The sequence below is a fragment of the Trichechus manatus genome, unplaced genomic scaffold, assembly GCF_000243295.1.
Source record: "Trichechus manatus latirostris isolate Lorelei unplaced genomic scaffold, TriManLat1.0 scaffold00170, whole genome shotgun sequence".
Lineage (NCBI taxonomy): Eukaryota > Metazoa > Chordata > Mammalia > Sirenia > Trichechidae > Trichechus > Trichechus manatus.
Window position 1 is genome coordinate 5345430 of NW_004444106.1, and position 22456 is coordinate 5367885.

General features: G+C 49.1%; 1 protein-coding gene across 1 annotated transcript in view; it reads left to right on the plus strand.

Moving 5' to 3' along the window:
- Positions 1-22456, plus strand: part of ZAN (zonadhesin) — a 44932-nt gene that overhangs the window by 9575 nt on the left and 12901 nt on the right. The window contains 22 exon segments of the mRNA XM_023740979.1: positions 18-1594; positions 2973-3157; positions 5501-5642; positions 5827-5943; positions 6516-6640; positions 6940-7085; positions 7777-7920; positions 8547-8654; positions 8740-8909; positions 9877-10079; positions 16205-16346; positions 16707-16954; positions 17221-17401; positions 17753-17864; positions 18258-18352; positions 18679-18855; positions 19231-19439; positions 19718-19862; positions 20343-20590; positions 20692-20856; positions 21040-21167; positions 21532-21827. Of these exon segments, the coding sequence (XP_023596747.1) occupies positions 18-1594; positions 2973-3157; positions 5501-5642; positions 5827-5943; positions 6516-6640; positions 6940-7085; positions 7777-7920; positions 8547-8654; positions 8740-8909; positions 9877-10079; positions 16205-16346; positions 16707-16954; positions 17221-17401; positions 17753-17864; positions 18258-18352; positions 18679-18855; positions 19231-19439; positions 19718-19862; positions 20343-20590; positions 20692-20856; positions 21040-21167; positions 21532-21827 (5063 nt within the window).

Below are 22456 nucleotides of genomic sequence, written 5' to 3' on the forward strand. Positions count from 1 at the left end.
GGACCTATGTCCATAATGCTTCCTGGGATACACCCAGTTCCACCTACCATCGCCACTGAACCACCTCCTGTCCCCACAGAAAAACCCACTGTCCCCACTGAAGAAACCACCATCCCCACAGAAAAATGTACCACCCCCACTAAAAAGCCCACCACCACCACAGAAAAAACCACCATCCCCACAGAAAAATGTACAGCCCCCACTGAAAAGCCCACCATCCCCAAAGAAAAGCCCACTGTCCCCACTGAAAAGCCCACCACCCCCACAGAAAAGCCCATTGTTCCCACAGAAAGACCCACCATCCCCACTGAAGAGCCCACTGCCCCCATTGAAGAGCCCATAGTCCCCACTGAAGAGCCCACTGTCTCCACTGAAAAGTCCACTGTCCCCACAGAAAAGCCCACTATCCCCACAGAAAAACCTATCATCCCCACTGAAAAACCTACCGTCCACACAGAAGAGCCCATTGTCCTCACAGAAAAACCCACCACCCCAACAGAAAAACCTACCATACCCACTGAAGAGCCCACTGTCCCCACTGAAAAACCCACTGTCGCAACTGAAAAACCCACTGTCCACGCAGAAGAGCCCACTGTCCTCACAGAAAAACCCACCACCCCTACAGAAAAACCTACCATCTTGGCTGAAAAACCTACCATCCCCACTGAAAAACCCACTGTCCACACAGAAGAGCCTGCTGTCCCCACAGAAGAGCCTGCTGTCCCCACAGAAGAGCCCACTATCCCTACTGAAAAACCCACCATCTCCACTGAAAAGCCCACTGTCCCTACAGAAGTGCCCACAGTTCCCACTGAAAAACCCACCGTCCCCACAGAAAAGTCAACTGTCCCCACAGAGGTGCCCATGGTCTCCACAGAAAAATCCACTGTCCCTACTGAAAAACTCACAGTCCCCACGGAAGTACCTACTATCCTCACTGAAAAACCCACAGCCCCCACGGAAAAGCCCACCATCCTCACAGAAAAACCCACCATCCTCACAGAAACACCCACCTTCTCCACAGAAGAAACCACAATCACCACAGAAACACCCACCCTTCCCACAGAAAAGCCCACCATCCCCACTGAAAAGCCCATCATCCCCACTGAGAAGCCTACTCTACCCACTGAAAAACCCATTCTCCCCACGGAAAAGTCCACCCTCCCCACAGAAAAGCCTACCCTTGCCACAGAAAAACCCACCATGCCTACTAAAAAGCTCACTGTCCCCACTGAAAAACCCACCGAAAAGCCCACCATCCCCACTGAGGAGCCCACTGTCCCCACTGAGGAGCCCACTGTCCCTACTGAGGAGCTGACCGTCCCCACTGAGGAACCCACTGTCCCCACTGAGGAACCCACTGTCCCCACTGAAAAACCCACCGAAAAGCCCACCATCCTCAATGAGGAGCCCACTACCCCCTTGGAAAAATCCACCCTCCCCACAGAAAAGCACACAGCTCCTATGATAGCCTACACCAGCCCAACACTCAAACCCATTGGGCCAACAATCTTGGTGATGACTCCAACTGCTCCAAGTGCCTTCACAACCAGTGTAACCCTCGGCACCACTGCAACCCCTATACCTGCTCCAGGTATGAGGTGAAGCATTGGGAAAAGAGCTGAAAATAAGAAACAGCAGGAGAGTTAGGGAAAGAGATACTTCTTGCAGAAAAATTGCAGTCTTAGAGGACAGACGAATCAGACTATGAGAGACTTTAGAAGAAACTATGAAGACTACCTTTGGTCAGAGGGACAGCAGGGCAGGGGTGGGGTAGGGGTTGCCGGGAACCAAGAACTTGACTTCTTTCTTTCTTTTTTATTTTGAGATATAATTCACATACCCTAAAATTCACTCATTGGAAGTGTATAATTCAGTGGTTTTAAGTATATTTACAGATATATGCAACCATTGCTACAGTCAACTTTAGAACATTTTTATCATCTCAAAAAAAAACCCCATCCCCTTTAGCTATCACCCACCCTTCCATCCCTCTCCTCAGCCCTAAGCAACCAGTAATCTACTTTCTGTCTCTATAGATTTGCTTATTATGGACATTTCGTAGAGACGGAAAGATACAATTTGTGGTCTTTTGGGTCTGGCTTCTTTCACTTAGCGTAATGTTTTCAAGGTTCATCCATGTTGTGACATATTTCAATACCTCATTCCTTTTTTTTTTAAATTGTGGTAAGTATATAGGTAACAGAACATTTGCCATTTCTGCAATCTTTACACGTACAGTTCAGTGACATTGTGTATGTTCGTCATGTTGTTCAACCATCGCTATCACCATTCCCAAGTTTTTCCATCACCCTTAACAGAAGAAGCTCTGTGTCCCCTAAGCAATGAGTCCTCCTTTTCCTCTCCCTACCACTCATCCCTGGTAACAACTAATGAACTTTGGTCTCTACACACTTGCCTATTCTAGATATTTCATGTAATTGGGATCATATACTATTTGTCTTTTTGTGACTGACTTCACTTAGCATGTTTCAAGGTTCATCCGCGTTGTAGCCTGTATCAGGACTTCATTTCTCTTTATGGCTGAGTAGTATTCCATTGTATGGATGTTTCACATTTGTTTTTCCATTCATCTGTTGATGGACATTTAGGCTGTTTCCACCTTTTGGCTATTGTGGATAACGTTACAGTGAAAACTGGTGTACAAGTATTTGTTTGCGTTCCTGCTTTTAATTCTTTTGGGTATCTACCGAAGAGTGGAATTGCTAGATCATATGGTAATTCTATGCTTAGTTTTTTAGGAACCGCCAAACTTTTCCACAGCTGCTGCATCATTTTAAATTACCAACAACAATGGATGAAGGTTACTTCCTTCCTTTTTAAGGCTGAATGATATGGACCTACTTCTTAGAGAAGAACTTGAGTTTGAGGGTAGGGGAAAGACAGGAAAGCTCTCTGAGAAAGGCTGTGGAGTGGAGGATTGATTAACTAAGGCTGTATTTCCCTGTTAGCGACCTGTCCCTCAGATGCCCACTATGAGTCCTGTGCCTGCCCTGCATCCTGCGAGAACCCCAGGCCTACCTGTCAGCTCCCCTGCAGGCCAGGCTGTGTCTGTAATGCCGGCTTTTTGCTTAGTCACTCCCGCTGCATCAAAGCCTCTTCCTGCAATTGCTTCTACAACAACAACTATTACAAGGTGAGACCACTGGGATGCCTGGATCCTCTGAGGGCAATTGCTAGCAGAACAGCTGGATTCTAGCTCCATGTACCGCACGCCCCCCCCCCCCCACCAAAAAAACCAACTCCGCTGTTGTCAAGTGGATTCTGACTCATAGCAACCCTATAGGGCAGAGTGGAACTGCCCCACACACAGAGTTTCCAAGGCTGTAAATTTTTACGGAAACAGACTGTCACATCTTTCTCCCTTGGAGTGGCTGGTAGGTTCACAAGGCCAGCCTTTCAATTAGCAGCCAAGTACTTTAACCACTGCACCACCACGGCTCCCTGTGTCTTCCCCAGGTGAGGTGAATTTGGATCCGTGGGATGCTCCTGGGGGGGCCACCTCCCAAGCAGTAGTTACACAGTGTCGGAGTCATTCAGCATGGGGTTTCTGATGATCAGCTCTGTTCATACAACACGTATTTGTTAAATACCCTCTTTGGTTTGGCATGATGCTGAGGTGAGAGAAGGATCAGGATCCTGTGGTCCTTAGAGTCTCATATTTCCGTACTTCTCTGCCCTGTAATGGCAGCCTTAATGATGCATTAGGGATTAGACCAACCATGTGGTAAAGGACCCTCCGTATTCATCCTGAGGAAAGTCTGAGGTTCCTGTGTATACAGAGGGCACTGGACACTGAGTAGGACATCTAACATGTTTCGGGGCAGAATCCAGCACCCCAAAGGCTTGGACTTTTCTTCCAAAGGAACTCGAAAATCCTGATAAGTCAAAAAGAGGGGACTTACTGTTTTGTCTCCCCTAATCAGTGGTCTCTTGGGGCTCTAGAGGGGCACAGGCTGTGGGCCAGCGCTATCCGATAAAGACTGAGTGGAGGCCACACACATGTCATTTTACATTTCCTGGTCGCCACATTAAAAAAGGAAAAAGGAACAGATTTAATTAATCGTAATATACAATATATTGTAATATAATGTAATAGTGACCCAATAATATATTGTAATATAACGTAATAACAAACCAATAATATATTGGTTCAGCATGTAATGAATACAAATTTATGAGGTATGTGCATAAGAAAGTATCTTCTCTACTGGCACAGGGTGGAGAAGGGGAAAGGGTCCCAAATATATTCTTTTTTTTTTCATGTTAAGTCTTCAAAATCCAGTATGCATTTTACACTTATAGCATATCTCAGTGTGGACTGGCCACATTTCAAGAGCTCAGTAGCCACATGTGGCTGGTGGCCACCATATTGGATAGTGAGCTCTAGAATCAGGCAACCAAGCGTGAATCCTGGCTCCAGCACTCATTGTCTGGGTGACGCTGGGCAAGTTCTTACCTCTCTAATTCTGTCTCCATATCTATAAAATGTGCACAATAGATTTTCCTACCTCATAAGATTGTTGTGCAGATGAAATTAGATTCTGACACATACCAATTACTTATAAATGTTAATTATTATTATTAGCAACTTATGATAACTATCATATGCAACCTATTAATTAAAAGTGTGTTAGGCATTCATTAGTGTACAATGCCTCTTCTCTAGCTCCAAGTGTTCTTCCCACCAGTGTTCAGAGCTGCTTGTCTTTTCGGGGGCCACTTCCTCCCCCACCTCCCCTTTAACCAGTCTCCTGGGTCTCTCTGTGTCAGTGTTATGGTTAGCTTCAGCCACAGCCTGGGGAGAAAGATCGGTCACAACCATCAGCATCAAACATCTCTTCCCTCTGCCCTGGGAGGCATACATTCACTTACGCATGTATTTGTGCATTCAGCAAACATCTAGTCTCCTGGCATTGGGGTTACTATGAAAGCGACATGGTCTTTGCCCTCACGATGCTCTCAGATTGAGGGATATATTGGGTCTAGGCCAGTCTTTCATTCAACAAGTATTTATTGAATAAGAGCACTCTGCTAGGCACTGTGCTACATATTGTGGCCAAGATGATGAGCAGAGACAGACCAGGTACCTTACACAGGGTGTTTACAGTTGAATAATCACAAAAATAAATATAAAAGTGCAACTCTGGTAAGTTCTCTGAAGGAAGGGTACCCAGAGGTAAGAGGATGACCTAGTTAGGGAGGTCTGGGGAGTCTTCCTAAGAAAGTGACCCTTGAGTGAGCTCTGCTGGTTGCGAAGGAATGATTTAGAAAGAGGAGAGGGAAGAGCATTCCAAGATGAGAGAACAGCATGTGCAAATGTCCCGTGGTGGGACAGGGTATCTGGTAGACGGTGGGAAGAGTATGAGCAAGGTAAGTTCTGTGCATGAGAGAGCATCTTGTCTCCTGGCACAGTGTGGAGAAGAAGGGGAAAGGGTCCCAAGGGCTATAGTGTGTGACTCGGGATCCTTGCTTCCAGCCTGGGGCCGAGTGGTTTAGCCCCAACTGCACAGAGCATTGCCGTTGCTCGTCTGGCAGTCACCTGGAGTGCCAGGCCTCTCAGTGCGGGACACACAAAGTGTGCCAGCTGCAGAATGGCCAGTACGGATGCCACCCCTATGGTGAGACCCTCCCCGTATGCTGCCCCTGCCTGCCAGCCTGTCAGTGGTGTGACACCAGGGCCCCAATCCTTCCCTTGACCAGAGGAGCTGGGGAAGGTCACTGGGTGGGTAAGGTGGGATGTGGGGCACAGCTTGGTGGGGTGGTGGAGCCAGCTTCATGTGACCCTCTCTCTCCCTTTGGCAGGCACTGCCACCTGCTTGGCTTATGGAGACCCTCATTATCTCACCTTTGACGGGAGGCACTTTAGCTTCATGGGCAAATGCACCTACATCTTGACCCATCCCTGTGACAACTCAACAGGTAGGGCCCTGGAGATGCCTGCCACGCCCTAGATGAAGGGTCTGAGGTCACAACTGCTGATCCTGGGAGCACAGTAAAGGGCAGGAGCAGATGGGGGGAAAGAGGCAGGATTGGGGCAAGGTCTTCTGGAAGGTGAGTGTTGAGAGGTCCACCCTAGCAGCAGGAACTTCCTCAGGACCAGACAGACTAGTGGGGAGAATGCAGTTGAGCCTGCTTCTCTTCATCAGTTGCTTCCTTGGCAAACTTTTACTGAGGGACTACTGAGTGCCTGGCATCATGGTGGTCACTGTGAAAGACACCAAAGAAGTAGCACAGACACTCCTGCCCTCAAGGATGTCGCAGTCCCCTGAGTGGAGACAGATAGGCAGCTCACAGTTACAGGCTGTTCTGGGAGTGGGGAGACGTCATGCCCAACTCATGTTTGTGTGCTGTCTCCCCTGTTGAACTGCAGGGCCCATGTCTCTGTGGCCTTTACCCCCTCGGTGCCAGGCTCAGGGCCCCTCTTACAGTGGGCGCTCAGAAATGCTTGTTAAATGAATCCCTGGGCTCTCTTCATCCCTTTTGCCACCCAGACCCATACTTCAGGGTGGCAGTCAAGAATGAGGAACGAGGACAGGAAGGCGTCTCCTGCCTGAGCAAAGTCTACGTGACCCTGCCCCAGACCACCATCACCCTGCTCAAGGGCAGACACACACTGGTGAGCCTCGTCCTCCACCTCGCCCTCCCAGGGCCACTGGCCTGGCTGTGGCCTGCTTCTGTGGGCTGCTGTGGCCTCATGCTTGCCAGCTCCTCCAGCCCTCAAACCTTCTTAGGGATGGGCTTAAATAAAATAAAATAACAATGGTGAAAGTTCTTTGTGAGCTCCAAACCACAATAAGTGGGAGAGGTTTGATTGCCATGGAGGATGTTCTGCCTCCCTCCGGGAATGGGAATCTGTTTGGGGTTCTCCCTGACCTCCATGTTGTTTCTGTCTCTTCCCTCTTCCTTACCTTCCAGGTTGGGGGTCAGCAAGTCACCCTCCCAGCCATGCCTTTTCAAGGTATCTTCTTGACTCAAAGTGGGCGGTTTATGGAGCTGCAGACAGCATTTGGCTTGCGGGTGAGGTGGGATGGCGACCAGCAACTGTATGTGACTGTGACCAGGTGAGGGGGTGACCCAGTGAGGCAGCTGCCGCGTCTCCCTATCCTGTCTCTCTCTCTCCTAGGACCCACCCAGTTCCTTCCCCTTCTATTCTGCTTCCTCATGTTTAACAGTTCTCAATCATTTATCAACCTCCCAATGGGTAAAAAGCACCTAGCTCAGCACGGGGAGAGGGAAGACTATGGGATCCCTCCTTCTTTAGGCCGAGCAGACAGGAGGAAATGGTTTCAGAGCAGGGTGATAATATCAGGGTATACACACAATGCTTTGGGAACGTGCTAGAAGAAGTCACTGATAGGCCCTGATGGGCTTTCAGAAGGGTAGTCACTTGATCCCAGTCTTCAAAGAAGAGCTGCTCCCCAGAGGGACAAACAAGAGAAGGAAGTACATTACAAGAACAGTGAACACAAATGCAAAAAGAAACTCGTGTGTTTTAGGGCCAGCAGGAGGTTTGTGATGGCTGGCAGATGGGATGTGAGCAGAAAGGGAAGACAGAGATTGTGAGGGTGACTTGGGGAGGAAGGGGAGGCCTGTGAGGTTCTCGTGGGCCTGGCACCTGGCATGGGACCCTTGTTCAGGGTCTGAACCTCTTAACCCTATTCCCTGGCTCCCCCAGCTCACTCTGCTCTCTGCCTGTGGGCCCTCAAATGACTGAACCCTTTTCCCCATTATACCTCCTTCTCTCCCCGGTAGCACCTACTTTAGCAGGCTCTGTGGTTTCTGTGGAAACTATGATGGTGACAGCAGCAACGACAACAAGAAGCCGGATGGCAACCTAGCACGGGACGATGAGGAGCTCGGGAACAGCTGGCAAATAGCAGGGGATGAAGATAAGGAGTGAGTGAGGACCCTTCCAGGGTGGTCCAGGTGGGCTCCCCATCTCGTCTCTGCCCTCCTGCTCCTTTTCCCTTTTAATATCCAAGCATTCTTTTTCCTCTCTACTCTTGTCTATCCCCTCACCTTCTGTAATTCTCCCAGCTCCATTCCCCTGCCGAGTTCACGAACCCCTTACCACCCCTCTCACGCCCTCCATTGATTCCACTGCCATCAAGTTGATTCAAAATCATGGTGACCCCATGTGTGTCAGAGTAGAACTGTGTTCATAAGGTTTTCAGTGACTGATTTTTTTGGAAGTAGATCACCAAGGCCTTTTTTCCAAGGTGCCTCTGGGTGACTTCGAACCTCCAACTTTTCGGTTAGCAGATGAGCGTGTACCACCCAGGGACTCTACCATTGATGATACCTAAGACTAAACCTTTCTGAGAAGCCCAGCCTCCTGCTTGCCTGTCTCTGAAGGCTGCCAGCCTTTTCCTCCTTCTCTAGGATTTGGTGTTCAAATGTTCTCCACCAGGGGTTGCCAAGAGCCATGAGACTATTATTTCAGCCTCACCGACAGCTGGGTTAGGGGCCACAGCTGGATGCAAGTCTTGGCTCTTAGTGGGTTTGGGGTGGGTCTCTTCTAGGTGCCAGAGGAACCAGGCAAGTCCCCCATCTTGTGACTCAGCTTTGCATAACAGCCTGCTGGGGCCAGAGTTCTGTGGACGGCTCATCGACCCCAATGGAATATTTGGGTATGAAGGAAGGCAGGAAGGGCTGTGCCTGGGATCCCACGAGGGTCTGCCCCTTCATTCCCTCTGACTCTATCTCTCCTCTCAGAGCATGCCTGCCTCACCTCAAGGCCTTTTTCTACTACGAGAGCTGCTTGTTTGACATGTGCAACTTTCAGGGGCTGCAGCAGATGCTGTGTGCCCAGATGGCGGCCTTGACGGAGACCTGCCAGGCTGCTGGCCTCATGGTGAAGCCCTGGAGAAGCCCCCAGTTCTGCCGTGAGTTGTGCCAAGAACAGGGGAAAGGGTGAAGGACCCCTTCCTTCAGACAGACATGAGCAGAGTCCTGGAATGTAGCATATGTGTTAGCTCGAGCTTGGACACGGCCCAGTTGAACTCCTTCAGTTTCATACAAAGACGGTGAAATCTGTAGCGTGAGGAACTCCCACTGAGAAATTCACAAAGACACTTGCAAACTCAGAAAACCTTCTAAGCGACAAGAGGCTGTGTGGAGTGAACATGTATAGGTTTCTCTGCGTGCCAAAGTCACCAAACGCATACATACAGTCCAAACATGTGCCATGTAGGGCATACCAGGACTGCCCCATTTCCTTGGCATTTGGGGCCCCAAAGCAGCACCATGAGTCTCTTCTGCCCTTGGTCAGTCTCCTCGCACCGAGGTCTGTGGTGGCCCTTTAGCTCCAAAGCTTGGTCGGGTTCCTGGAGACAGGGTCCTCCGGGCCTAGGGAGCAAAAGCCAGTCACGCTTCTCTCAGCCCCTGTCTCTCCTTAAAATTGGGCAGCCGAGTGGGCGGAGGATTCATGTGATGTGGAGGAATGGATGCCATGCCCCCTGTGATGAGCCAGGCATAGAGCCACTAGCTCACCCTCTGGGAACAGAGCACATATAAAGCTGGGGCCGCAGGCTGATATCGGAGCCAGACAAAGAAGCACAAAGGCTCTTTTAATCCCACGCTCCACCTGAGCACGTTTAATCCTCCACAGCATTGATTGCAAAGCCAATTATTTAGAAGTGGTCGCAAACGGGTGTGTGGGAGAGAAGAGACCGCAAAGGACAGCTACCCGGGGAGCGGGATGAGAGGGAGGAAGGACAGTCCTTGAGGTGTGTCTGCTTGCCCTCCTCCTGCACCCAGGCAGGTGCTTCTGGGTGCAGGGCTCTCTCAACATGCTCTCTCCTTTCCTGCCCTGCCTCACCCTCTTCTCCCCTGTGCTTCTGCCTCCACCAGCTCTGGCCTGCCCACCCAACAGCAGGTATTCCCTTTGTGCCAAGTCGTGCCCTGAGACCTGCCATTCAGGATTCTCCGGCATGTCCTGCCCGGACCGCTGTGTGGAGGGCTGCGAGTGCAACCCGGGCTTTGTCCTCAGTGGCCTTCGTTGTGTCCCCAAAAACCGGTGTGGGTGCCTCCAGTCCCCAGGGGCCTACTTTGAGGTGAGCAGCTGGGGTTGTCCTCTCAGCCCTGGAGCCAAAAAGGACACCTCAGAACACTGAAATCTGAGAGAACAGCCCTGGGCAAGGATGAGAGAGAGGCAGGAGAGAGAAGGCCAGGGAAACATAGGGCTGGGATTAGGAACACTCTGGCTCGGTGCCAACTTCCTTTTTTTTCCCACCCCCTTGCAGAACCAAAAGGTCAGCAGTTCGAATCCACCAGCTGCTCCTTGGAAACCCTATGGGGCAGTTCTACTGTGTCCCATAGGGTCACTATGAGTCAGAACTGACTCCATGACAATGGTTTTTTTTTTCGTTTGTTTTGCTTTGCAGAACCTGAGACCCCTAGCTCGCTCTCTTCCATCTTTCCTGCTGTCCCTCCCTGCCTTTTGCTTCAGATGGAATCCTTTTGCTCACACTTCAGATTTCCCCACGCCCTCTGCATTTCTGTATCTCATCTGTGCTCTTTCCAAAGCCTCTCTCCTCTCCTCCTAAGGGTCTCTTTCCCCTAAAGGATCTCAGCCTCTTCTTGGCCCCTGTTTTCAGTCTTCTCAGAGACAGCACTGGAGCCAGAGCCTCATCTGTGCCCTTCTCTCACAAGGCCCAGAGATGGAGCTGGTGTCCCTCGAAGCCCTCCACCATGTGACTTTCGCTTAGCTCTCCTCCCCTCTGCCCCACCCCCATTCTAGTCTGGCCCACCGAATGCTCTGGGTCCACACCTTGCTCTTCTCCCAGTTTTGCCATTTTGCTAGCCGCTCTTCACCTTTCTCTGCCTCCCAGCCACCTCTGCCTATTGGAATCCTTCACTTCCCCCCGGGCTCTGCTAAAGTACTGCCTCCTTTTTTATTTTTCTGTTTCTTTTCTTTCTTTTTTTTTTAAATTTTATTGTGCTTTAGGTGAAAGTTTACTGCGCAAATTAGTTTTTTCATTCAAAATTTTATACAAAAAATTCTTCTGTGACATTGGTTGCAGTTCCTGCAATGCTGCCTCCTTCTGGAAGCCTCCCTGATAGGCAAAGTCAGAACGCCTCTCTCTCTAAACTCTTTTGTTGTTGTTGTTGTTCGATACCTTCGAGTTGGTTCCGACTCATAGTGACTCTGTGTACACTGCCTGGTCCTGCGCCATCCTCATGACTGTAGCTATGCTTGAGCCCATGGTTGCAGCCACTGTGTCCATCCATCTCCTTGAGGATCTTCCTCTTTTTTGCTGACCGTCTACTTTACCAAGCATGATATCCTTCTTCAGGGTCTGGTCCCTCCAAAGAATGTGAGACGAAGTCTTGCCATTCTTGCGTCTAGGGAGCATTCTGACTGTACTTCTTCCAAGACAGATTTGTTGGTTCTTCTGGCAGTCCATGGTATATTCAATATTTTTTGCCAACACCATAATTCAAAAGCATCAGTTCTTCTTTGGTCTTCTTTATTCATTGTCCAGCTTTCATGTGCATATGAGGCGATTGAAAACATCATGGCTTGGGTCAGGCACATCTTAGTCCTTAAAGTGACATCTTTGCTTTTTAACACTTTAAAGAGGTCTTTTGCAGCAGATTTGCCCAATGCAATGAATATGTCATTTGATTTCTTGACTGCTGATTCCATGGGTGTTGATTATGGATCCAAGTAAAATGAAATCCTTGATAACTTCAATCTTTTCTCTATTTATCATGATGTTGCTTATTGACCCAGTTGTGAGGATTTCTGTTTTCTCTATGTTGAGGTGTAATCCATACTGAAGGCTGTGATCTTTGATCTTCATCAGTAAGTGCTTCAAGTCCTCTTTACTTTCAGCAAGCCAGGCTGTATCACCTGCATATTGCAGGTTGTTAATGAGTCTTCCTCCAATCCTGATGCTGCGTCCTTCTTCATATAGTCCAGCTTCTTGGATTATTTGCTCAGCATACAGATTGAATAAGTATAATGAAAGGATACGACCCTGAAGCACACCTTTCCTGAATTCTAAACCACGCAGTATCCCCTTGTTTTGTTTGAACAAGCACCTCTTGATCTATGTACAGGTTCCTCATAAGCACAGTTAAGTGTTCTGGAATTCCCATTCTTCGCAATGTTATCCATAATTTGTTATGATCCGCACAGTCCAATGCCTTTGCATTGTCAATAAAACACAGGTAAACATCTTTCTGGTATTCTCTGCTTTCAGCCAAGATCCATCTGACATCACCAATGATATCCCTCGTTCCATTTCCTCTTCTGAATCCAGCTTGAATTTCTGGCAGTTCCCTGTCAATGTACTGCTGCAACCACTTTTAAATGATCTTCAGCAAAATTTTACTTGTGTGTGATATTAATGATATTATTCAATAATTTCCAAAATCTGTTGGATCACCTTTCTTTGGAATGGGCACAAATATGGATCTTTTGCAGTTGGTTGGCCAGGTAGCTGTCTTCCAAATTTCTTGGCATAGATGAGTGAGCACCTCCAGCACTGCATCGATTTGTTGAAACATCTCATTTGGTATTTTGTCAGTTTCTGGAGTCTTGTTTCTTGCCAATGCCGTCAGTGCAGCTTGGACTTCTTCCTTCAGTACCATCACTTCTTGATCACATGCTACCTCCTGAAATGATTGAACATCAACCAGTTCTTTTTGGTACAGTGACTCTGTGTATTGCTTCCATCTTTTTTTGATGCTTCCTGCATCGTTTAATATTTTCCTGATAGAGATCTTCTAAAAATTGAACACTTACGCTCATCAGAAGACTTCACCAAAAGAGTGAAAAGAGAACCTACAGACTGGGGAAAAAATTTTGGACATTGCAAATCAGACAAAGGTCTAATCTCTAAAATCTACAAGAAAATCCAACACCTCTACAACAAAAGACAAATAATCCAATTAAAAAATGGGCCAAGGAAATGAACAGACACTTCACCAAAGAAGGCATTCAGCCAGCCAACAGACACATGAGGAAATGCTCTCAATCACTAGCCATTAGAGAAATGCAAATCAAAAGCACAATGAGATAGATACCATCTTACCCCAGCATTACTGGCACAAATAAAAAAAACTGGAAATAACAAATGTTAGAGAGGGTGCAGGGAGAATGGAACTCTTATGCACTGCTGGTGGGAATGCAAAATTATACAACCATTTTGGAAAATGATATGGTGCTTCCTTAGAAAGCTAGAAATAGAAATACCATATGATCCAGCAATCCCACTCCTAGAAATATATCTAGAGATAAGAGCTGTCACACAAATAGATATATGCACACCCATGTTCACTGCAGCATTGTTCACAATAGCAAAAAGATGGAAACAACCTAGATGCCCATCAACAGATGAATGGATAAACAAACTATGGTACATATACACAATGGAGTATTATGCACCGATAAAGAACAATGATGAATCTGTGAAGCATCTCATAACATGGATGAATCTGGAGGGCATTATGCTAAGTGAAATAAGTCAATCACAAAAGGACAAATATTGTATGAGACCACTACTGTAAAAACTCATAAAAAGGTTTACACACAGTTACGAGGGAGGGGCGGGGTGGGGGGGGGACACTAAATAGACAATAGATAAGTGGTAACTTTGGTGAAAGGTAAAACAGTACACAATACTGGGGAAGCCAGCACAACTGGTGCAAGGGAAGGTCATGGAAGCTTCATAGACACATTCAAACTCCCTGAGGGACCAAATTACTGGACGGAGGGCTGTGGGGACTATGGTCTCAGGGAACATCTAGTTCAATTGGCGTAGCATAGTTTATAAAGAAAACGTTCTGCGTTCTACCTTGGTGAGTAGCGTCTGGGGTCTTAAAAGCTTGTGAGCAGTCATCTAAGATAGTCCACTGGTCTCACCCCTTCGGGAGCAAGGGAGAATGAAGAAAACAAGATATAAGGGAAAGATTAGTCCAGAGGACTAATGGACCACAACTCCCATGGCCTCCACCAAACTGAGTCCAGTACAACTAGACGGTGCCCAGCAACCACCACTGACTGCTCTGACAGGGATCAGGATAGAGGGTCCCGGACAGGGCTGGAGAATAATGTAGAACAAAATTCTATCTCATAAAAAAAAAAGACACCAGACTTACTGACCTGACAGAGACTGGAGAAACCCCGAGAGTATGGCCCTGAGACACCCTTTTAACTCAGTAATGAAGTCACTCCTGAGGTTCACCCTTCAGCCAAAGATTAGACAGGCCCATAAAACAAAACAAGACTAATGGGGCACAACAGCGCAGGGACAAGGACTAGAAGGCAGGAGGGGACAGGAAAGCTGGTGATAGGGAACCCAAGGTCGAGAAGGGAGAGTGTTGACATGTCATGAGGTTGTTGACCAATGTCATAAAACAATATGTGTACTGTTTAATGAGAAACTATCTGTTCTGTAAACCTTCATCTAAAGTACAATAAAAAATTTTTTAAAAAAATTTTCCCCGTAGAATCCTTCAAAACTGCAACTCCAGGCTTGAATTTTCTCTTCAGTTCTTTCAGCTTGAAAAATGCCTACAGTGTTCTCTCCTTTTGGTTTTCTAACTCTAGGTCTTTGCACATTTCGTTATAATACTTTGTCTTCTCAAGCCACCTTTTGAAATCTTCTGTTCAACTCTTTTACTTCCTCATTTCTTCCATTCACTTTAGCTAGTGTACGTTCAAGAGCAAGTTTCAGAGTCTCTTCTGACATCCATTTTGGTCTTTTCTTTCTTTCCTGTCTGTTTAACGACCTCTTGCTTTCTTCATGTATGATGTCCTTGATGTCATTCCACAACTCGTCTGGTCTTCGGTCGTTAGTGTTTAATGGGTCAAATCTATTCTTGAGATGGTCTCTAAATTCAGTTGGAATATACTTAAAGTCATACTTTGGCCCTTGTGGACTTGTTCTAATTTTCTTCAGTTTCAACTTGATCTTGCATAGGAGCAATTGATGGTCTGTTTCACAGTCAGCCCCTGGCCTTATTCTGACTGATGATATTGAACTTTTCCATCGTCTCTTTCAACAGATGTAGTCAATTTGATTGCTGTGTATTCCATCTGGTGAGGTCCATGTGTATAGTCACTATTTATGTTGGTAAAAAAGACATTTGCAATGCAGAATTTGTTGGTCTTGCAAAATTCTATCATGCGATCTCTGGCGTCATTTCTATCACCAAGGCCATATTTTCCAACTACCAATCCTTCTTTGTTTCCAGCTTTCACATACCAATCAAAAGTAGTTATCAATGCATCTTGAGTGCATGTTTGATCAGTTTCAGGCTGCAGAAGTTGGTACAAATCTTCAATTTTCTCATCTTTGGCATTAGTGGTTGGTGCATTAATTAGAATAATAGTCATATTAACTGGCCTTCCGTGTAGGTGTATGGATATTATCCTATCACTGACAACATTGTACTTCAGGATAGATTTTGAAATGTTCTTTCTGACCATGAATGCAACACCATTCCTCTTCAATTTGTCATTCCTGGCCTAGTATACCATATGATTGTCCTATTTGAAATGGCCAATATCAGTCTGTTTCAGCTCACTAGTGGAGCCCTGGTGGTGTGGTGATTAAGAACTCAGCTGCTAACCAAAAGACTGGCAGTTCAAATCCACCAGCCACTCCTTGGAAACCCTATGGGGCACTTCTACTCTGTCCTATAGGGTCACTATGAGTCAGAATCGACTCCATGGTAATGAGAATGAAAATGCCTAAGATATCGATGTTTATGCATTCCGTTTCATTTTTGATGACTTCTGATTTTTTTCTAAACTCTTTAGCAAGTGTATATTATGTGTGTCAATGGTAGGCTACTACTATTGGGTGCCTTGATTGTCTTGTTCGGGTGCATGTCATATCTGAGTACACTTTCTATTAGTTCACTTGTTTACTGTCCCCAACTGGGTGGTGAGTTCTGTTAGGACAGGTACATTGTCTATCTTGTTCTTTACTGACTCCCTAACACCTAGCGTGACACAGATGGATAAAGATCTGTTCAAACAGTGAACTAACAAATGATTGAAAGAACAGATAAGCGAATGAATGCCGTACTTTCCCAATTAAGCTCTGAGCTTCTGCATGGCAGGAACACCTCCCCAGTGAGTAGGCAGGCCAGTGATCTGAATGGTAGTGAGCTACTGCAGCAGGGCTGGGAATAACCTCTTTCCCCTTCTTCCCTCCCCTAGGAAGGGGAGTCTTGGTATAAAACAGGCTGCAAGCAGCGCTGCTTCTGTGAGGGCAACAACAGAATTCGCTGTGTGCGCTGGAGTTGTGGGCCTCGGGAGATCTGTGTCCTGCAGGATGGCACCTACGGATGCCATGCCCAAGGTAAGCAGTGAAGGGGGGAAGGTGACTGGGAGGCGTTGCGGGGGGGGAACCCACATAGCTTTGAGCTAGGGCATGGGCCCAACCTAGAACAGCCTCCCCATAGAGCTGGGGATAACTAGGGCCATGAGGTATCTGCTCCCCAGAGTAGGAACAGCATCATTAGGGACCCAGAGAGTGAGGCTGGGGGCAAGCCCCCTCCTTATCATCTCCAAGCCAAGCAGACCACATGTTCTAGAGAAACAGGAATGGTCTGTGGAGGGGCCATGGGTACCATCCCAACATGGACTCACTAAATGACAGCTCTGGGTCAGGGCTTTCTGGGGTTCCTCAGGGACAGTAAGTCTCTGAACTCCTCCGCAGGTACTGGCATCTGCACTGCCTCAGGTGACCCCCACTACCTGACCTTTGATGGAGCCCTGCACCACTTCATGGGCACCTGCACCTACACCCTGACCCGGCCTTGCTGGATCGGAGCCCAAGAGAGCTACTTCACTGTGAGCACCACCAACGAGAACCGGGGTGGGAATCTCGAGGTCTCCTACATCAAGGCCGTCCATGTGCAGGTCTTCAACCTCCGGCTCTCACTGATCAAGGGTCGCAAGGTCATGGTGCGTGTCTTCCCACTCCCTAGACCCCACACTGCCCTAGCCTGCGTAGCTCCTCTTCTCTGCTCCTTCCTGCCCACACACCCACCTGTCTGGCTTCTTAAAGCAACTGGAGGCCCCTGCAGTAGACCCAATCCCCTCTTTCTTGGCTTCCCTCCTCCAGCTGTGAAACCCCTGCCACCTCCCTCCTGCGCTCATGTTTTTCTCTTTGCTGTCTTTGTCCCAAGTTCCTTTCTGACACCTTGGCTGTGCTTTCCCTGCCTCTGCAGCTGAACGATCGTAGGGTGTCCCTGCCCGTGTGGCCTGCTGAAGGCCGAATGAGCGTGGGGCTCAGTGGCTCCTTTATCCTTCTCCAAACGGACTTTGGGCTTCGGGTTCGATATGACGGGAACCACCTCGTAGATGTTTCAGTGCCCTCCTCCTTCGCTGGTCAGCTCTGCGGGCTGTGTGGTGAGTCCCCTGGGCGACTGCTGGAGCCAGGCACTAATCCTAGTCATCTTGGCTGTAACCAAAAAGGTTGGCAGTTTGAATCCACCAGCTGCTTCTTGGAAACCCCATGGGGCAGTTCTACTCTGTCCTATAGGGTCGCTATGAGTTGGAATAGACTCAATGGCACCAGGTTTGGTTTTATGATTTAAGTGCTTGTCAGCTGAAGAGTTGATGAAGACACTGCACATGAGAGTGGGGTCTTAAGGGAAGCTGAGATGGTTAACCTTCATCTGCTGAGTGAAGCGTGAGGAAGACTGAAGTACCGGAGTTGGGTCGCTGGTGGGTGCCTCTGCTAATTCTTCCCTCCTCCAGGGAACTACAACAACAACAGCTTGGATGACAATCTGCGTCCAGATAGAAAGCCAGCAGACAGCTCTGTCCAGCTGGGCGCAGCCTGGATGTTACCTTCTGCCTCTGAACCTGGGTGAGCAGGCAACTGGGGAGCCAGGGAGGGGGAGCTGGGCCTCACAGAGCAGCCTGGAGATGTGCCTGTGCATGCCCACTCCCTTTGGGCTAACCTTCCTCCTGCTCTAAGACTGGAGTTGGTGAAAAGTTGTTCAAACCTCCCATGTCCAGGCCTGTTGATTTCTCTCATGCTAAATGATCTATCTCTTTGGAGAACCCTCTTGGGAAGTCTACCCTGAGGTTTAACCTTTTTCCTTCCTGCTGCATTTGCTGGCCTTCCTACTTGAGGGCACCATTTTGTTCTCTTCCCCATCCCCATTCCTCTCCCTGTTTTCCCTCTCCACTTTGCCTCTGTTTTTTAGAAGGTTCCTCCAGCCCTAGGTTTCTATCCTTTCCTTCTCTCCTCATTCAGCTGCTTTGCTGCGGGTGGCAAGCCCCCTAGCTGTCCAGGGAAAGATATGGCAGACATCTGGAATAAGAACTGTGAGATCTTAATCAATCCTCAGGGTAAGCCACACCCCCTCCTGGTCCTTTTATCCTCCCCTAGAACAGGAGACAAAGGAGGGAGGCTGGTCACCAAGGGAGAAAGACTGAGGCATGAAACAGATGAACAGGAAAAGTCAGGAAGAAGGCAAATGGAAACACTGGGACAGAGGTCACTTTCTTGGGGACTATGACTGATCAGTCCTCCTTTGTGTCACAAGCAGTAGGTTCTCAGTAAATATGAGTTTCGACTGAAATGGATGTAGAATTAGCCCCAGAGAAGCTGCGTGGGCCTGCTCCCCTCCCTGGCCCACACTCCTCTCTCACACCTGTGTTGTCTCACTCTCCAGGACCCTTCTCCCAGTGCCATGAGGTGGTGTCCCCGCATCCCAGCTTCAGCAGTTGTGTGTATGGGCAGTGTGGGACTCAGGGTGACACCCTGACCCTGTGCCGCTCCCTGCAGGCCTACGCGGCCCTCTGCGCCCAGGCTGGCCGGCCCCCTGCCTGGCGGAATAGCACCTTCTGCCGTGAGTGATCTGACCAGCTGCTCCCGCAGCCTGGAGGAATCCCCCAGCACCCTGTCCTCTTTGTTCTCACAAATTCTGCCCCTCTACTCTTCCTTTCACAGCGTGGCCCTCCACACCCACATGGGACTCTCCTCTCCACTCTCCAGTCCTTCTCCAAGCCTAACCCCCATCCTCTACTTGCCTCCCTGCAGTGGAACCTTCTCTGTCTATTCTCACCTCACCCAAAAGTTCTGCCCCCATTTGGTTACTGCCCTGTTCCCTGGGGCAGCTCTGTTCCTTTCTTCTTCTCTTTCCACTCCCGGTAACTCCTGGTGCCCCAAGGCCAGGGAACTGGAAATGCCACTCTGCCCTTCCTGATGTGATCTCTCTTCTTAGCTCTGAAGTGCCCGTCTGGCAGCCACTACAGCCCCTGTGCCAGCCCCTGCCCAACCACCTGCCTCAGCCTGGACACTCCAAGAGACTGCCCAGCCATGCTCCCCTGTGCCGAGGGCTGCGAGTGTCAGAAAGGCCATGTTCTGAGTGGGACCTCCTGTGTGCCCCTCAGCCAGTGTGGCTGCACTGACCAGCAGGGCTCCTACCACCCGGTAAGAGGCCACACACTGCAGGTGCCCTCCCTTTCCAGCTCCACAAGTGTGGGGGCAGGACAAGCCCAGGCGAGGGGGCAAGAAGTCTCAGAGCCCGAGAAGGGGTAGGGCAGGCCAGTCTGAGGGGATGAGGAGCAAGCCTGGATGCCAAAAGGCTGAGAAGGGCTGAGAGGGAGGAGGGCAGCCAAGTGAAGTGAGCCTCAAGAGGACCTTGGGAGCCTCCATCCATCTCCAGCTTCCAAGTGTCTGTTGGCTGTCCTGACCCCCATGCCCCACAGGTCGGGGAGCGCTGGTATGCAGACAGCACCTGCTCCAGGCTCTGCACCTGCTCCAGCCACAACAACATCTCCTGCAGCCACACCAGCTGTAGCCCCAACCAGATGTGCTGGCCTCTTGATGGGCTGCTCCGCTGCCGGGCTGCAGGTAGGAGGGTGGGGGAGGACCACAGAGGAACCCCACAGCCACCAAGGCGAGCTCCTCCCATGCCCCCCCGCCATAGCCTTCCCACCTTCTCTAGCACTTGGGCTGGTAACCTGACTGTACTGAAGAGCTTCTAGAAGGGAAAGAGGACCTTCCCACTGCCAGAAAGGGCTCCCTGAGGTTTACCCATCACTCTCCCGTCGCGTCCAGGACACTTAGGGGGAGTATTATAAATCTCTCCCTGGGAGAATCATGTCAGCTCTACCACCAAGCCTCACCGCTGCCCCCCGCCCCCTCCCCCCACCGCTCCAGCTCTTGTATCTTGATTCTTTTCTTGAACTTTGTCTTCCTTCCCTTTTGAGGCTCCCTGGCCTCTACCACATCCTTTTCATGAAGGCAGGGAGAACTCAGAGCCACCTCCCTATGGATCCTGTTCTCTCCAGCATTCAGCCCTCCCTGGGCCATCTCTCTCTCTCCTCACAGGCATGGGAGTGTGCCATGTCTCAGGTGACCCCAACTATGTGAGCTTCGATGGCAGTTACCATTCCTTCAGGGGTACCTGCACTTACATCCTAGTGCAAGTGTGCCACCCCAACATGGACCTGCCTTTCTTCAAGATCAGTGCCAAGAACGAGAAGCAGGGTGGCGAGACCCCAGCTTTCTACCTCCACCATGTCAACATTTACATCTATGGTTCCCATATCACCCTGCAAAAAGACCACCATGTTCTGGTGAGCTGGGCAGCATAACCAGGGCAGGGAGGGAGGACGTGAGCTCAGGGGAGAGGATGCTAGTCCTTTTTCCTACTCATACGCCCTGCCTTCCTCTATAGATTGACGGCAAACCAGTCACTCTTCCTGCAACCACCCAAATTCGGCGGGTCAGCATTACTGCCAAAGGCATCTATACTGTGCTCAGTGCTTACTTTGGACTGCTTGTGAAGTTTGATGGCAGTCATCTCTTAGAGATCCAGATCCCTAGAGCCTATTATCAAAAGGTGAAGACACAACCTGGCTATTTGCAAGGAGAGGTATCCTAGCAGGGGACATTGATATCCTCCCAGACCACAGAGGTCACTCCCCAGAAAAGAGGAAAGCCAAGAGAGCACCTTTCTATTTAGAGTGGGAAAGAAAAAGCTACTATGCCTCCTCAGCACTGAAAAATCCCTCTGCCCGCCCAGGTCTGCGGTATGTGTGGAAACTTCAATGGAGAGGAAGAGGATGAACTAATGATGCCCGATGATGAACTAGCCCAGAATGACGTAGAATTTGGGAACAGCTGGAAAGATAAGGATGACTCTGACCCAAGGTAATTGTCCCCTAAGACTCTCTACCTTTTCATAGGAATAAGAGTTGGGAATCTAGATTGTATGGCACACCTGGGAAAGGAAGACCAGAACATTCCTTCGTTTATATAATTTGAGGGAGGATGGCTTCTGGCTTCCAGGGTTGCTGGAATCTATTTGGGGAAACACGAAAGTCTTCCTTTCTTTTCTTCGAAACTTGGGAGGAGACTGAGGCTACAATGGGAGGTTGGCCAGAGCTGGGACAGGCTTCCCAGTGAAGAGAAACAGGATTGGGAGTGGCTGATAGTTCTCCCAGGGTCTTTGACCCAAATCGTTTTCATAGGTAGGGCAGTGGCTGTCCCTATACTGACCCCTTTCCTTTCCCAGTTGCCAACGAGATGACCAGGAAGTTCGGCTAGAACACCGGGAGAACCCAAACACGAACTGCAAGCCAGATGACCTAGTGAAGGCCCAGCAGCGATGCCAAGCAGCCTTTCAGGGTTCTGGCTGGTCTGAATGTGCCACCCAGGTGGTCCCCAAACCCTTCCTGATCGGCTGTACCTACAACCTCTGTGAGCTTAGAGGTGAAAACCGTGCCATCTGTGATGCTCTGCAAGCCTTCGGAGTTGCCTGCCAGGCCCAGGGGCTCACGCCTCCATTTTGGAGAAACAATAGCTTCTGCCGTGAGTGTCCTGTATAATATGTCCCCTATGGTCACCTCAGGAGCCCTGGTGGCACAGTGGTTAAAGTACTTGGCTGCTAACTGAAAAATGAGTGGTTTGAACCCACCAGCTGCTCCATGGGACAAAGATGTGGCAGTCTGTTCCATAAAGATTTACGGCATGGAAACCTTATGGGGCAGTTCTACTCTGTCCTATAGGGTCACTATAATCGGAATCTACTTGATGGCAATGGGTTTGGTTTTATGGTCACCTCAGAACTGCTCCAAATCCTGTTTTTCTCTGTGCATGCCTTAAATCTCTCCTATTCTTCTTTTCATTGCTTCTACCCTAGTCTGACCCCATTGTCTCCCTCACGTGGGCTCTTTACAATAACTTCTTCATCAGTGCTGCTGCCACCAAGAGTGCCCCTTGGCTGCCGCTCATTGACTCCTTTGCCAATGCTGTCTTTCCAAAGGAAATATGATTGAGTTGCTCCTCTGCACGGCTGTTGCCTGCAACATTAAGTTCAAGTGAAGGTGCATCTTCACGTCAGCCTGCACCCAACTTCTGCACTGCGTCTCCACACCTCCCTGCCTTTATATGTGCTGTTCCCTGTGCCTGGAAAGCTCTTCTGTCTTCTCCCCTTGTAA